The sequence below is a fragment of the Artemia sp. Qi Xiang Cuo genome, chromosome 7 (genome assembly GCF_049724085.1).
Source record: "Artemia sp. Qi Xiang Cuo chromosome 7, ASM4972408v1, whole genome shotgun sequence".
Taxonomy (NCBI): domain Eukaryota; kingdom Metazoa; phylum Arthropoda; class Branchiopoda; order Anostraca; family Artemiidae; genus Artemia; species Artemia sp. Qi Xiang Cuo.
Window position 1 is genome coordinate 14145077 of NC_142800.1, and position 16318 is coordinate 14161394.

Consider the following 16318-nt stretch of genomic DNA (forward strand, 5'->3'; position numbering starts at 1 on the left):
TTTTGTTCTATTTTTTTTTTTTGTATTTTTTATTTTAATTTAATTTAAGTTGTTTTTTTTTTTTGCTTTTTTTATTTTTTTTTTTTTTTTTAAGTTTATAAATGCTACCCGATTTGGGGCCGAAAAACTAGGAGCTTTTTTGCAAAATTAATTTTTTTGTAGTTAATTGCTTGTTAGAAAATTAAAACCCGTTTTTCGTGTTTAAAATTTTTTTATATATATATATATATATATATATATATATATATATATATATATATATATATATATATATATATATATATATATATATATATATATATATATATATATATATATATATATATATATATATATATATTTATATATATATATATATATATATATATATATATATATATATATATATATATATATATATATATATATATATATATATATATATATATATATATATATATATATATCGGTGTGTGTTTCTGCCTGCTTGCGAAAATGTAAAAGATGGAGTATTGAAAAGAAAAGAAAGAGAAAGCGCAAATACCACTTATTGCTTAAAGGTGGTACAATATGTCTACCTTTCAGTAAAAGGTATGAATGGGAGTAGAGTTGGGATTTTGGGCCCTTTTTGCGTCTATCATAATGTAGATTGAAAAACGTTGTGTGATCCTGGTTTAGAAAACATGCGAAATGCCACCTTCGTGCAAAAAAAAAAATACTGGTATAGATAAAAGTTATTGGGCGAAAGCTTTGTGCCGCGAATCATACTATTTGAAAATCCTTGCATAATTCCAATTGAGACAAAGGGCCCCGAGACAAATTGTTACAAAGATTTTCAATCACCCAATAAAAACCATTTTCAATAAAAATTCATTATCATAATGAGTTTTTCAATAAAAGCCATAGGAGTTACACCCTTACTGTTTTCTTACAATAAACCAAAATCGGCGATTTAGAAAAAAAAAATTAAAGCCGTAAAAGGACAAACTCCATCATAGATGTAAACATGATAATCTTGCAGGTTCTTTTTTATTAGACTTTCAGATTGAGAACTAATGTGAAGGCACCCAGTAAAATAGATCTGCTTTTACTGTTTTTGATCTCACATAGAGACACATCAAAAGACTTTCGTCTTTATAAATGCTACGTTTTCTATACGTTGGTTCGCCTAACAGTAACTGAATAACCAGACAATATTGAATAATTGTCAACAGTTTACAGTTTCTGATATATGAGTTTTTCTGATTTGTTGGAATTCAGATTTACTGCAGGTAAAAAAGAACCTGCAAGATTATCATGTTTACATCTATGATGGAGTTTGTCCTTTTACGGCTTTAATTTTTTTTTTCTAAATCGCCGATTTTGGTTTATTGTAAGAAAACAGTAAGGGTGTAACTCCTATGGCTTTTATTGAAAAACTCATTATGATAATGAATTTACAAATATTTAAAAAAGCTTCTAAAGTAGAATTTTGAAAAATTTTGAGTTTGGGGGGAGGGGTGATTTCAAAAACATCTTCCTGTGATATAATGTGTCCTCTGAAGTCAATTCTGATGTTTTTAGCACTGTATCTTTTAGTACTTTAGATATATTTTAAAAGCTTCTAAAGTAGAATTTTAGAAAATTTTAAGTTTGGTTGGAAGGGGAATTTCAAAAACATCTTCCCATGACATAATTTGTCCTCTAGAAAAGATTAGGTTATTTTTACTGGTCTCTGTTGTCAAATCCTTTCCTTAATTAATACAGTTTAAATGGTCTTATCAACAGTTGTTTGGCATGTGCCTGCTACCCTTAAGGGTAAGGATTTCTGATAAGGCAAGTGTGACATCACAACAAAGCTGGTTTCATATACCATGAAGAAAGTCAGCATGGGTGGAAAATTAAATGGCTTAGGATTTAAATAGGATTTTGGAATATATTTTAATGAACAAGGTTAAAAGCAGAAGTTGTGTAAGGTAAGCAGTGATTTATATTTATGATAGTAATATAGGATGAAATATGAGTTAAAAACAACTAGTAATGTGCAGTAATTTACCATTATATAGAGGGGGGATGAGTGGATGTAGGTACTTCAAAGTACCTTCCCGGGACAAACCTTAGCATGTACATCCATCCCTGAAAGTTTCATTTTCCTAACCCAACCCCTTTCCAAGATAGCCAAAAGTAACTAAAGTAGAATTTTACTCAAAATTTTCCAAAATTGTTACTTTAGAAACTTTTTTAAATATTTCTAAAGCGCTAAGACATAGAGCGTTACAAACATCAGAATCAACTTTAGAAGACAATTAATGTCATGGGAAGATGTTTTTGTAATCCCCCTTCCCCCAAAACTCAAAATTTTCCAAACTTCTACTTTAGAAGCTTTTTAAATATTTCTAAAGCACTAATAGATAGAGCTCTAAAAATATCATAATCGACTTCAGAGGACAAATTATGTTATTGGAAGAAGTTTTTGAAATCCTCCTTCCCCCCAAACTCAAAATTTTCCAAAATTCTAATTTAGAAGCTTTTTTAAATATTTGTAAAGCGCTAAGACACAAAAAGTGCAGAAATTAATTTAAAAAAAAAACTACATTTTTAACGTTACTACGATTTACGATAAACAGGCGGAGTCACAATTTCAAACAATAACCTGGACAGGGGTTAGGATGAACTGTTGGGGGGCAAACCACCCCTCACACACGCGCTTTTGAAGCCATTAGATAAAAAAACAAGTTTTAATCATAAAGTAAGGCGCTACATAAAAACTTAAAACGGAGAGAAATTAGTCTATATATGAAAGGGGCTGTCTCCTCTTCAACGCCTCGCTCTTTACGCTAAAGTTTTTTATTGTTTAACAAAAATAGTACCTCCTAACCCCTGTATGTTTTAAGGTTCGAACTTGTGACTCAACCTATTTAGTCCCCCTCCTCCCCCTCCCCCTGCGATCAAATACCCTTGCAGCTAACCTTTCCACCCTCGAAAGAAAAATTTTATGTAAGTTCCAGCATTTTCTACATATTTTAAATCGTGGATGTAAAAAAGAAAATCAAAAATTCTCAACATTATTGAATTAAGCTATTTGAATATGTTTTATGTGGTTACCCAACTCAAAATGTTCAGGGATTTATAAAAAAAATAATCAAAATACATATAGATTATTTGGTACTTATGCATTTTAAATAACCCACCGCTATAGACTGTACAAGGAAACCAGACAAATGGGTATTTGTTAGACTAATGGATCAAAAAACGTGATTTCTTATTGCGTTTACAATATTTAAACTGTTGTTTTTTTTGGGTTTAGAGAGGGAAAAAGGTACATAGGTTAGGTTACGTATTTAATATATGCTATAATTTACCCCCACCCCCTAATGTGCAAATATGTTGCCCAAATTTGTTTCTAAACTAGTATATTTATCGTATTTTATTTTATTTCATTAGCAGTAACCAAACTTAACTTCTTTCGTGTATAGTGGTGGGTTATTTATAATGCACAAGTACCGATTATTCTATAGTTAAATATGTACTTCCGTCCCCTCTCTCCCCCTCCCTATTTACACTTCGATAACGTCTCGTAGCTTCAAGAATGAAGATTGCTACACTAAAATATTTGGAAAAAAACATTTGGATTGCTTTAAGAACAAATGGGGTTAGATATCGTAAATTGCCATATTTTCTGTTACAACGTTTAAAAAATTAACTAGTAAATAATACCCATAAAAAACAAATTAGTTGGGGTTATAAAGCTCCAATATATGTTTCATGAAATGGTGCATTCTCGAGGAGATTGAATATTTTTTTTTAAATAGTGCTCTCCTAGATATCCTTCCATATGTTCTTCTCTTCTGCCATATGTGGGTATATTTTCTCGAACTTCAAGCCAGTGTCTTTCGATGTTTTGTGTGAGCACCTGTTGCAGCGTCAACGAAATTTATGCTGTGGTTAACGTGTAAATGCTAATAGCCCTGGCTAGCCAGGCAATCGTAGGCCCTCCAACAGTCACTGATAATTGTTGTCCCTGGCAGGATTCGGTTTTGGATAATTCCCAACAACGTGGCACTACTTCTATCCGGCACAGAAGCCGTGAATGAATTAACAGTTCTTCGCTCTAGTCCACCAAACACCCAAGCATCCGCGACAATCCGACCACGATTATATTTACGCTTCCCAAATTTGGCTTCATCTATCTCAACAATGACTCCTTCTCCTCCCAAAGGAGCAGAGTTTGAATGACATATGTACATACAAACCTCTCTTTAGAACTGGCTCCAATCCAAAAAGGTTTTTTTTACAACAAATAACATTTTTGATCATGAAATTCTCCCTTGGAGGCGGTATTTGAAGCCAAATCATCAAAAAACAGAAATTGTTTAGCAGAGAAAGGTGTGAACCAGCCATCCATGTTTTGTCATAGACCGATTTTGAAGAATTACACTTTACCTGAGAATATTCGCGGCCACCTCGGATAGGTCTAAGCCTATACTTCTGGCAACAAAACGAATTTCTATATTTTACGCAAATCTGGCCACAGTTATCACAATTCCTGCTTCTCAATAACATGCTATGGTTATAATACAACTCTAAGACTGCCTCGACAGTAGAAAATTGAATCATTTTGCTTGTTTAGTCCCAGGTTGCAGAAATTTAACTTTGGTAGAAACCGTAATGCTTTCGAGACGGCACTGATTTTTGTTCAAAAAAAAAACTTAAATGAAAGATTTCATTTACTTTATTCAAGGATGTTCTTTCTTTTTTTTTTTTTAGTTAACAACATTTACAGATACCTAGCTGTTCTTCTGTAATTTTTTTGTGGCCCTATTACCAGGAAATAATTATTTTCTGACTGAAACTGTCCAAATACTTTACCCCCCAGGGAAATTACCCCCCGCCCATGGAAAAGAAGGCTAGAATTTTACAAAATTTTGAGTTTGGAGCGAAGGGGGATTTCAAAAACATCTTCCCATGATATAAATTGTCCTCTAAAGTCAATTCTGATGTTTGTAGCACGCTATCTATTAGTGCTTTGGAAATATTTTAAAAGCTTCTAAAGTAGAATTTTGGAAAATTTTGAGTTTGGGGGGAAGGGGGATTTCAAAAACCTCTTCCCGTGATATAACGTGTCCTCTGAAGTTGATTCTGATGTTTTTAGTACTCTATCTATTGGCGCTTTAGAAATATTTAAAAAGCTTCTAAAGTAGAATTTTGGAAAATTTTGAGTTTGGGGGGAAGGGAGATTTCAAAAACAGCTTCCCATGACATAAATTGTCCTCTAAAGTTGATTCTTATGTCTGTAGCGCTCTATGTCGTAGCGCTTTAGAAATATTTAAAATATTTTAAAAGCTTCTAAAGTAGAATTTTGGAAAATTTTGAGTTTGGGGGGAAGGGGGATTTTAAAAACATCTTCCCATAATATAATTTGTCCTCTAAAGATGATTCTGATGTTTGTAGCGCTCTCTGTCTTAGCGCTTTAGAAATATTTAAAAAAGTTTCTAAAGTAAAAATTTGGAAAATTTTGAGTTTCGGGGGAATGGGGATTTTCAAAACCTCTTCCCGTGATATACCGTGTCCTCTGAAGTCGATTCTGATGTTTTTAACACTCTATCTATTAGTGCTGTAGAAATATTTTAAAAGCTTCTAAAGTAGAATTTTGGAAAATTTTGAGTTTGGGGGGAAGGGGGATTTCAAAAACATCTTCCCATAATATAATTTGTCCTCTAAAAATGATTCTGATGTTTGTAGCGCTCTATGTCTTAGCGCTTTAGAAATATTTAAAAAAGCTTCTAAAGTAAAAATTTGGAAAATTTTGACTTTGGGGGGAAGGGGGATTTTAAAAACCTCTTCCCGTGATATAACGTGTCCTCTGAAGTCGATTCTGATGTTTTTAGCGCTCTATCTAGTAGTGCTTTAGAAATATTTAAAAAGTTCCTAAAGTAGAATTTTCGAAAATTTTGAGTTTGGGGTGAAGGGGGATTTCAAAAACATCTTCCCATAATATAATTTGTCCTCTAAAGATGATTCTGATTTTTTTAGCGCTCTATGTCTTAGAACTTTAGAAATATTTAAAAAGCTCCTAAAGTAGAATTTTAGAAAATTTTGAGTTTGGGGTGAGGGGGATTTTAAAAACCTCTTCCCGTGATATAACGTGTCCTCTGAAGTCGATTCTGATATTTTTAGCACTCTATCTATTAGTTCTTTAAAAATATTTTAAAAGCTTCTAAAGTAGAATTTTTGAAAATTTTGAGTTTGGGGGGAAGGAGGATTTTAAAAACCTCTTCCCGTGATATAACGTGTCCTCTGAAGTCGATTCTGATGTTTATAGCACTCTATGTTTTAGCGCTTTAGAAATATTTAAAAAGTTCCTAAAGTACAATTTTAGAAAATTTTGAGTTTAGGGGGAAGGGGGATTTTAAAAGCTTTTCTCGTGATATAACGTGTCCTCTGAAGTCGATTCTGATGTTTTTAGCACTGTATCTTTTAGCGCTTTAGAAATATGTAAAAAAATTTCGAAAGTAAAATTTTGGAAAATTTTGAGTTTGGGGGGAGGGGGATTTTAAAAACCTCTTCCCGTGATATAACGTGTCCTCTGAAGTCGATTCTGATGTTTTTAGCACTCTATGTGTTAGAGCTTTAGAAATATTTAAAAAGCTCCTATAGTATAATTTTTGAAACTTTTGTGTTTGGGTGGAAGGTGGATTTTAAAAACCTCTTCCCGTGATATAACGTGTCCTCTGAAGTCGATTCTGATGTTTTTAGCACTGTATCTTTTAGTACTTAAGAAATATTTTAAAAGCTTATAAAGTAGAATTTTTGAAAATTTTGAGTTTGGGGGGAAGGGTGATTTCAAAAACCTCTTCCCGTGATATAACATGTCCTCTGAAGTCGATTCTGATGTTTTTAGCACTCTATCTATTGGTGCTTTAGAAATATTTAAAAAGCTTCTAAAATAGAATTTTGGAAAATTTTGAGTTTGGGGGGAAGGGGGATTTCAAAAACATCTTCCCATAACATAATTTGTCCTCTAAAGTTGATTCTGATGTCTGTAGCGCTCTATGTCGTAGCGCTTTAGAAATATTTCAAATATTTTAAAAGCTTCTAAAGTAGAATTTTGAAAAATTTTGAGTTTGGGGGGAGGGGGGAATTCAAAAACATCTTCCTGTAACATAACGTGTCCTCTGAAGTCGATTCTGATGTTTTTAGCACTCTATGTCTTAGCACTTTAGAAATATTTAAAAAGCTTCTAAAGTAGAATTTTGGAAAATTTTGAGTTTGGGGGGAAGGAGATTTTAAAAGCCTCATCCCGTGATATAACGTATCCTCTGAAGTCGATTCTGATGTTTTTAGCACTGTTTCTTTTAGAGCTTTAGAAATATGTAAAAAAGCTTCGAAAGTAAAATTTTGGAAAATTTTGAGTTTGGGGGAAGGGGGATTTAAAAAACCTCTTCCCGTGATATAACGTGTCCTCTGAAGTCGATTCTGATGTTTTAAGAACTCTATGTCTTAGCGCTTTAGAAATATTTAAAAAGATACTAAAGTATAATTTTTGTATATTTTGTTTTTGGGGAGAAGGGGGATTTCAAAAACCTCTTCCCGTGATATAATGTGTCCTCTGAAGTCGATTCTGATGTTTTTAGCACTCTATCTTTTAATTCTTTAGAAATATTTTAAAAGCTTCTAAAGTAGAATTTTAGAAAATTTTGAGTTTGGGGGGAAGGGTGATTTCAAAAACATCTTCCCGTGATATAAATTGTCCTCTGAAGTCTATTTTGATTTTTTTACAAATCTATCTAAAAGATATTTTGAAATAATTTAAAATAGACTAAAAAATAAATTTGTAAAATTTTGAGTTTGGGGGGAAGGGGGATTTCAAAAACATCTTCCCATGACATAAATTGTCCTCTAAAGTTGATTCTTATGAAAGTACTAAGAAATCTGGCTGAAAGAGCGAAATATTGACTAGGGGGCGAATCCAATAATATACTTAATAATTTTTGTTCGTTTTAAGTTTTGATGTTGCTCCTTACTTTCAGCTGAAAAAGTCGTTGTTTTTTTATTTAATTTCTGATCTTTTTTTAAATAATTTTGGGAAATCCAGTGCCTCCTTCATAGCAATGTTTCTTCCACCATGAAAACTTCCTCCATGGAAAGATCCTCTCACATAACCCACGGGGACCCCCCCCCCACTACCAGAAAAAATCCCACCTGAAAATGTCTGTATACTTCCCAATAACCAATACTATATGTAAACATTGGGTAAAGTTCATAACTTTCAGCCCTCCCCCCCCGAGGGCTTTGGGGGCTTAAGTCATCCTCAAAGACATAATTATTATATTTTCGACCATGCTGAACAAAATGGCTATATGAAAGTTCTGATCGGGTGACTGGGAAAAAAATGAGCGTGGGATGGGGTCTAGTTGTCCTCCATTTCTTCGGTCACTTATAAAGGACATTAGAACTTTTAATCTTCGTTCGAATGAGCCCTCCCACGATATTCTAGGACCAATGGGTTGATACGATCACCCCGGGGAAAATAAAAAAACAAAACAAAACAAAACAACAAATAAACACGTATCCGTGATTTTTCTCCTGGCAAAAAATGCAAAATTCCACATTTTTGCAGAGGAGCTTGAAACCTTTAGAATAGGGTTCTCTGATACGCTGAATCTGATGGTGGGATTTTCATTAAGGTTCTATAGCTTTTAGGGGGTGTTTTTCCCTTTTTTCGAAAATCAGGCAAAGTTTCTCAGGTGCGTAACTTTTGATGGTTAGGATTAAACTTTATAAAACGTATATATTTGAAATCCACATTGAAATCTAATTCTTTTGATGCATCTATTGGTATCAAAGTTCCGTTTTTTGGAGTTTTGGTTACTATTGAGCCGGGTCGCTCCTTACTTACAGTTCGTTACCACGAACTGTTTAACTCTTTCACTTTTGAAACATGGAAGTAGTCCAATTTCATCGAAGTCTAGTACATTGGGAGGAAGAAAGGGTATAGATGAAAGCTTCAGAAGATTTTGCCAGCATTATATAGACTCTTGTGTCCCGTCATTAAAGTTTATTTCATCTCTAAATTAGCCTACTTTGCCGGGCAAAAAATCATAAAATTTTACCAAAAGGGCTATGTCTATGTCTTCCTTAATGAAGGGGCTAATGACCAGATGCCAATAACTGTGAAACATTAAATGGAGAACACTAAATAATTTGTAAAAAAAAAATGAAGTAATCTTAAGAGCACTATCACCCAAATCAGTGGAGAAAAATGATCAGCCAAAGTGTAAGATCCAGTGGCTGCCCCCTCCCCTCATAAAAATGGATAGAGACGCCTCTACTCTGATATACACTAACATTATATACAAAGGCGTTACATATGGAGGGTGGTAATTAGTAGAAGCCTAGAATTGGGGCTATTGAGAAGAAAATATGTTAAGAAAACAATAAGTCACTCCCCTGTGCGTCACTCTTTTTTCAACCCGTGTAGCCGTAAATTGAACCAATGCTGGGGACATCAAGAAACGGAAAAACATGCAAAATATATTTAAATATTATTAATAACATTTTTTCTGCATATTTTGAAGCAAAAATTGTTTTCTAAACAGGTTCCCTTCTCAGTAGCCCCAATTCTAGGTATTTACCGCCAGGACTACTGCATTTGCCATAATTGCCACAATTGCTACAATTTTATCATAATTTTACTTAGCAACACTCTAGAACTAAAGCTCCTTTGAGGGATACATTTTAATAAAGTAAAATTAGTGTCATTAGATTTCTTATTTCATTTCCTTTTTAAATATTATGGTTGTTTTTTTACACAACACCCCCCCCCCCTACTGGTCCCAGGTATAGCCCTAGGATATATATACAAAACTAAAAGAAAATATCAAAAGCATGACAGTCTTAATATATAATATGCACCAAGTTTCTATTTAACAGATTATCAGGTTAAATTGTATTGTTATTCACATTTTTTTTTTTATCCAACAGATCTGAAATTCTTTGCAATCAGATATAAATGTAACTATTTGAGCTATCTACAGAAAACAAAGCGTTACCGCTGCAAACTAAGTAATCTATTAATTAGGATTGTATATGGCACCATCATGGGGGGGGGGCATTGACAGAAAAGTAACCATAATAATTGGAAAGAGCATAAAATAGAGAATCTTATGGCACTACTTTTATTTTATTAACATGTTTCCTTTAGAGGAGCCCTGATTCTTCGATGTCGCCAAACTGTCCGCCGATTTATGGCAAAAAATACCAATTTTAGACAGGTCCTTACCATGGGAGAAGGTGCTGAAATACCTAATTCCCTCGCCTCTAAAGATCCTGAGTTTCTTAGGATTTCCTCCATAGTTTCTTATATTTTGCTTAAACTATTTTTAGAACTTTTTCGAAGTTACTCCCAAATGAAATGTGTCCCCTTAGAAGAATGTTTGATGATTCCAACTATTTGTTCCCCCCCCCCCCTTGTGGAATTTGTGATATTTTGTTAAACAGAAAACGACTATTTCTGATTTTAATAATACTGGCAGTGTTTTTGCTCTTTCTCAAAATAATAGTTGCAACAATAGTGAAAACTAAAAAACGTGCATCAGAATAAAAAATACCTAATGACTAAAATGGCATTTATTTTTCCTATTTTTTAAAATATTTGCATTCCCTATGAGCAATTTTCAAGGATAGAAATAATGGCATGACCCTCATTTTATTACGTGACAACGTTGCACATATCTGATGTAAAAGTTTAAGGAATGTCAGAAGTAAAACCTCTATTTAATGCCCTGAACTAAAATCATGTCGACTTTTTTAGTCTCATCACCCAAGTTAAACCTAGATTTTCTTATAAAATTTATTTGTGTATATTAAAAAAGAATCCGGGACAGCTCCAACTTTTTAAACCAAGCCTATCCCCGTCTGCGCATTCGTTAGGGCTCCATTTATTTGAACGTTACTCCCCGTACACATCCATCCAAAGAACACTAGTAAAGATACTATTAAATTTTGTTGCCAAATATTGTCCAACATACAAATAGTAGCCTAAGCCAAGCCTTGATTCTTATTGAGAAAAAAACAAAAAATTAAAAAAAATATTCGTTTCTTAACCAGTGAAAAAGGCTTTGTCAATTAAAATGAACAGAAATTATAAAAAAGAATATTCGACTAAATACATCTTTCAAAGAAAAGTAAAGAGCTGCAATAAACCAAAGACGAACAGAAATAATATTTCAAGGGTATATTCCAGTAATATTTTGTATATTCAAACATATTTCAGATGACCATATATCTTAATCAATCATAAGTAAAACCTAAAACGAATAAAATTGGCTATAAATAACCTAGTCCAACCTAGAACGAGCAGGAACTACGGCAAAAAGTAGTAGGAGTAGGGCTAACACCCTCAAACACCAAAACGTAATTTGAACATTGCTGAAAACAAAACACGCTTTAAGCATTTTTTCCTTTATGGCGTTGATAAATTCAAAATTGTTGAGGCTTTCAGGGACGAATATAAGGATATATTATATTGTCAGTTAACATTCACTTATTCTTTTTAGTGATCTTTGTTGTTATTGTGATCTTTATTCCTGATTAATTGAAAGAAATTTTTTCAACTGAAAAGTAGTGAGCAACATTAAAACTTGAAACTTCAAAAGAAAATTAGGTACTTTCCCATTATATGGGCCTTTACAAGGAAACCAGTCACGAAAAACCCGTTTTTGAAGGGTTAATTTAAGACACCGCTATACAGTAATGCAATGCTTAGCGTGGTTTTCAATGCGTTTACGATATTTAAACTGTTGTTTTTTGGGGTTTAGGGGTTCCTAGGTTAGGTTAGGTATTTAATATATGTAATGCTTTACCAGCCCCCCCCCCCCTAATGTGCAAATATATAGCCCAAATTTGTTTATACACCATTATATATTCATCCTATTTTATTTTATTTCATTAGCATTAACCAAACTTGACTTTTTAGATATGCCCATATAATTGGAAAATACCGAAAATTATGATTCTAATTAAACGGCCCTTGTGTTTCAGGAGGCGTTCTTAAGGAATTGGAAAAAATAATCTTAGAGTAAAGAGTGATGTATTGAGGAGAGGGCAACCTCCCTCATATACGGAATACTTTTGTACACTTTGAGTTTTAATATTGCCTTTTACTTAAAGTTGAAAAATAACTTTTTTTTTAATTTTTGATCGTTTTTCAAACAACGCCGGAAAATCTAACTCCCCCTCCATAGAAAGATTTATCCTTGGAAAGTTCTGCCCACGAAAAATTATCCCCGCAAAATTTCTTGCGGGTGATTCCGTGGAAAATTTTCCTTGGCATACTTTCATTTGAAAAGACTTGTTTTTTATTTAATTTCTGATCGTGTTTTAAATCATATCGGAAATCCCCCCTCAGAGAAATTTTTCCCCAGATAGCCCTCCCCCCAATGGAAAATTTTTCCCGCGGAAATTCCTTTCACGACCCCCACCCCCCACGGAAAAATACCCCAGGCAATTCCACCATCGCTGAAAATTTTCCCCGGGCAATTCCCTCGGAATATCCCTGCATTTAAAATTGAGTCGCCAAAGAGAAAGTAAGACAAATAAAACGAATTCCGTATAGGAATTCTCGTAAACTTCCCCCACGTTAAATTTACCATCGGAAGTCCACCAACAGAAAATTCCCTCCCCGCGGAAAATTCTCCATGGAAGATTCTCCTTGCCCCAAAAATGCCTGTATACTTCCCTATAACAAATACTATATATAGACAATGGGTAAATTTCATAGCTCAGAGCCCTTTCCCCGGGGGCTGTGGGGGTCATGTCATCCCCAAAGGTATAGCTATTGGACCTTTCAACTTTGTTGAACAAAATTACTATCTCAAAATTTTAATTGGACAGCTTTGGGGAAAAACGGGCATGAGACGGGGGAGGGCTTGTTGCGCTCTAATCTTTTTGGTTACTTAAAATGGCACTAAAATCTTCAATTTCCGTTCGAACGAACCCTCTTGCGATCTTCTACGAGATCGGAAGGTTCGAAACGATCACCCCTAGGAAAAATAAAAAAGAAAAAACGGAAACAAACAAATAAACACAGTCCATGATTATTCTTCGGGCAAGAAATACAAAACTCTACATTTTTGCAGACGTGAGCTGAAACCTATACAGGAGGGTTCTCTGATAAGGTAAATCTGATGGTACGATTTTCACTAAGAATACTTGACCTTTTGAGGGTGTTTCCCCAGTTTTTCGAAAATCAGGCAAACTTTCTCAGGCTTTTAGCTTTTGATGGATATCACTAAACTTAATGAATTTTATATATTTGAAATGAACATAAAAAGTCAATTCTTTTAATGTATTAATCTTTATCGAGATTCCTGTTTTTAGACTTTTGGTTACTATTGGACCGAAATCAGCAAAAAAGGTCAATTCTTTTGATGTATCTATTGTTATCAGAATTCTTAAAAAGGGCACTAGAACTCTCGATTTCAAATCAAATGAGCCCCCTTTGAAGTTGATATGACAACCCCTTCTATATAAAGTGCCTCTGGGGAAAAATGGAGTGTGGGGGGAGGCTAGCTGCCCTCAAATCACCTTTTGACTCTTGAAAAATTAATTACAAATTTCAATTTCCAATCAAATGAGCCCTCTAGGAAGTTTATACGAGCACCCCTTCCATAACAACCGTATATGCCCCCAGGGCATAACTTAAAAAACCTTTACCCCCGGGCCCTGGGGGGCTGTGTCGACACTGTAGTTTTTTTGTTATCAGAACTTTTAACTATTTTTAAAAAATGTCTATCTTAAAACTTTTATCTTATGCATTTAGGGCGTGGAGGACGGGGGGCTAGTTGCCCTCCGATCTCTTTTGACTCTTAAAAAGTGAACAAGAACTTTCAATTTCCAATCAAAAGTGCCCTCTCCGAAGTTTGTACGACCATCCCTTTCATAAGAACTATATATGCCCCTAGAGCATTATTCATAACGCCTGCCTCCGGGCCCTGGCGGGTTCCGTCGAAACAGGATTTTCTTCTTATCTGACCTTTGAACTATTTTTAATGGAATGGCTATTATAAAAATTTTATCTGCACATGGGGGAAAAAGGGAGTGGGGGGGGGGGGGGCTAGTTGCCCTCGGATATATTTCGACTCTTAAAAATTGAACTAGAACTTTCAATTTCCAATCAAATGAGCGCCCTCTGAAGTTTATATGACCATCCCTTTCATAAAAACCATATACGCCCCCAGGACAACACTTACAACGCCTATAACCAGGGCCCTGGGGGGAGTTTTTGTTATCTAATTATTGAACAATTTCCAAAAAACTGACTATCTCAAAATTTATAGCGGATAGGATGGGGGAAAAAAGAGCGTGGGGGGGCTAGTTGCCCTTAACTCTTTTGACTCTTAAAAAGTAAACTAGAACTTCCAATTTCCCATCAAATGAGCCCTCTATGAAGTTTATACGAGCACCCCTTTCATAAGAACCATACATGCTCTTAGGGCATAACTTAGAACGCCTTCCTCTGGGCCCTGGGGCTTTTATTGACACCGAATTTTTTTTATCCGACCTTTGAGCAATTTTTAACAAAATGTATATCTCAAAATTTATATCAGATGGGTCTGGAAAAAGAAGGCGTGGGGGGGGGGGTCTAGCTGCCCTCAGATCTCTTTTGACTATAAAAAAGTGATCTCCAACTTTCAATTTTGAATCAAATGAGCCCTCTCTGAAGTTTATTCGAGCATCCCTTTCATACGATCCATATATACCCCAGGGCATAACTTACAACGCCTGCCTCTGGGCCCTACGGGGGGGGGGAGGTGTGACGACACCTGAGTTTTTGTTTTCTGACTTTTGAGCAATTTTTAACTTAATGGCAATCCCAAATTTTTTATTGGATACATTTGAGGAAAAGTCCTGGTTGAACTTCCTAAAGGTAATGATATTAGGGCTGTTTTAAAACTTTTTTTTTAAACAGTTTTAATGATTGAATTTTAATGTAAGTTTCTTTTATAGTGTTTTTATTCTCTTCGTCTGTTTTGCTGAGGACGGCCCTTTGGATATAGGGTCAAAATATTCATTTAAAGTTGCGTTCCACTGTCAGTAGTGTAGTATTAATTACCACGAATTACACATGGAATTACACAAGAACCCTATAAGAATATGCTCAAAAGTGTAATAGATACGAACGATACATTGGAATTGCGCAAGAAAAACATTGCCTATAACTTAATTTACGTAGACAATGAACGATATTATTTAATGTTTTGAATAATAGGAGTGTGAATGATTCTAATTAGTGATTGGATTGTATCAGTAGAGAAAAAAAAAAGGATTAAACTGATTAGCAGTTAAGGTAACCCCGATGGAGTTGTTAACTCAGGTAATTTGTTATAAATTTGAAACAACATCAGTCTATGAAAAATGCCTAACGACGAATCGGAAATGTTTGATTAACATTTGCAAAAAAAAGGGGGTAATGGGATTTGCGAATTGGAGGAGATGGGGTGATTGTGTACTGTATAATACACAAGTGATGTTTTGGAGAGTAGTGCCAATTTAAAATAGTTTAGAAAAAAAAATTTAACAAGAAATGGATGAAAAGTGTTTTGAGGGAGATGGGTTGCATGGAGGGTTGAGTTGCACGAGAGTTCAGGTAAAGGGGGTACAGTTACACGGGGGTTTGGTTAAATTGGGTCGAGTTGCACGAGGGTTCAGTAGCACGAGAGTTCAGTAGCACGGGGGTTCAGTTGTACAGGGTTTCGGTTATACAAGGGTTCAGTTACATGGAGGGTTCAGTTGCACGGGGGTTGAGTTAAATGGGGCTTGAGTTGCACGAGGGTTCAGTTAAAGGGGTACACTTACACGGGGGTTTAGTTAAATGGGGTCGTGTTGCACGAGGGTTCAGTAGCACGAGGGTTCAGTAGCACGAGGGTTCAGTTGTACAGGGTTTCGGATATACAGGGGTTCAGTTACATGGAGGGTTCAGTTGCACGGGGGTTGAGTTAAATGGGGCTTGAGTTCCACGAGAGTCGACTATAAATAAGGCTTTTGCGTCTTTCTGAACTTTCTTTGAGAGGCGGGGGTAAGTATTTAGTTTAAATAATTCTAAGAGGAAATCTTACGTTCCCTTCGTTCCCCCATTTCTGAAGGCAGGGAGGGGAGGGGTCAATTTTGGAAGGAAAACCAAAAATACTCAGAATCGAAAATAAACAGGATCTGCCTCAAGGGAAAGGCTCAAAGACCCTTCGTTCCTCCATTTATGAGGGGCAGGAGAAGTGGGGGGTCAATTTTGGAGGGAAAACTAAAAATACTCAGAAAGTTCATTTTGAATTTCTTTCATTGAAATGCAAGAGTTGGAATATTT

The 16318-nt window shown here is 34.8% G+C and overlaps 2 protein-coding genes across 5 annotated transcripts in view; one reads left to right on the forward strand and one right to left on the reverse strand.

The window, feature by feature from the left end:
• LOC148949983 (uncharacterized) overlaps positions 1 to 16318 on the reverse strand; it is a 152096-nt gene that overhangs the window by 102968 nt on the left and 32810 nt on the right. The gene's annotated exons all lie outside the window — the stretch shown is intronic.
• The window catches only part of LOC148949984 (uncharacterized), a 45157-nt gene continuing 29956 nt past the window's right edge, over positions 1118 to 16318 (forward strand). The window contains exon 1 of one of the 4 annotated variants that reach the window (XM_089091382.1): positions 1118 to 1250. Coding sequence is in view for 1 of the 4 variants with exons in the window: in XM_089091381.1 (XP_088947507.1) it covers positions 1903 to 1934 (32 nt within the window). In the remaining 3 variants the exon portion in view is untranslated. Of the gene's footprint in view, positions 1251 to 1867; positions 1935 to 15008; positions 15038 to 16318 lie in introns of those variants that run through there. The other 3 variants (XM_089091383.1, XM_089091381.1, XM_089091384.1) reach the window with 3 other exon arrangements.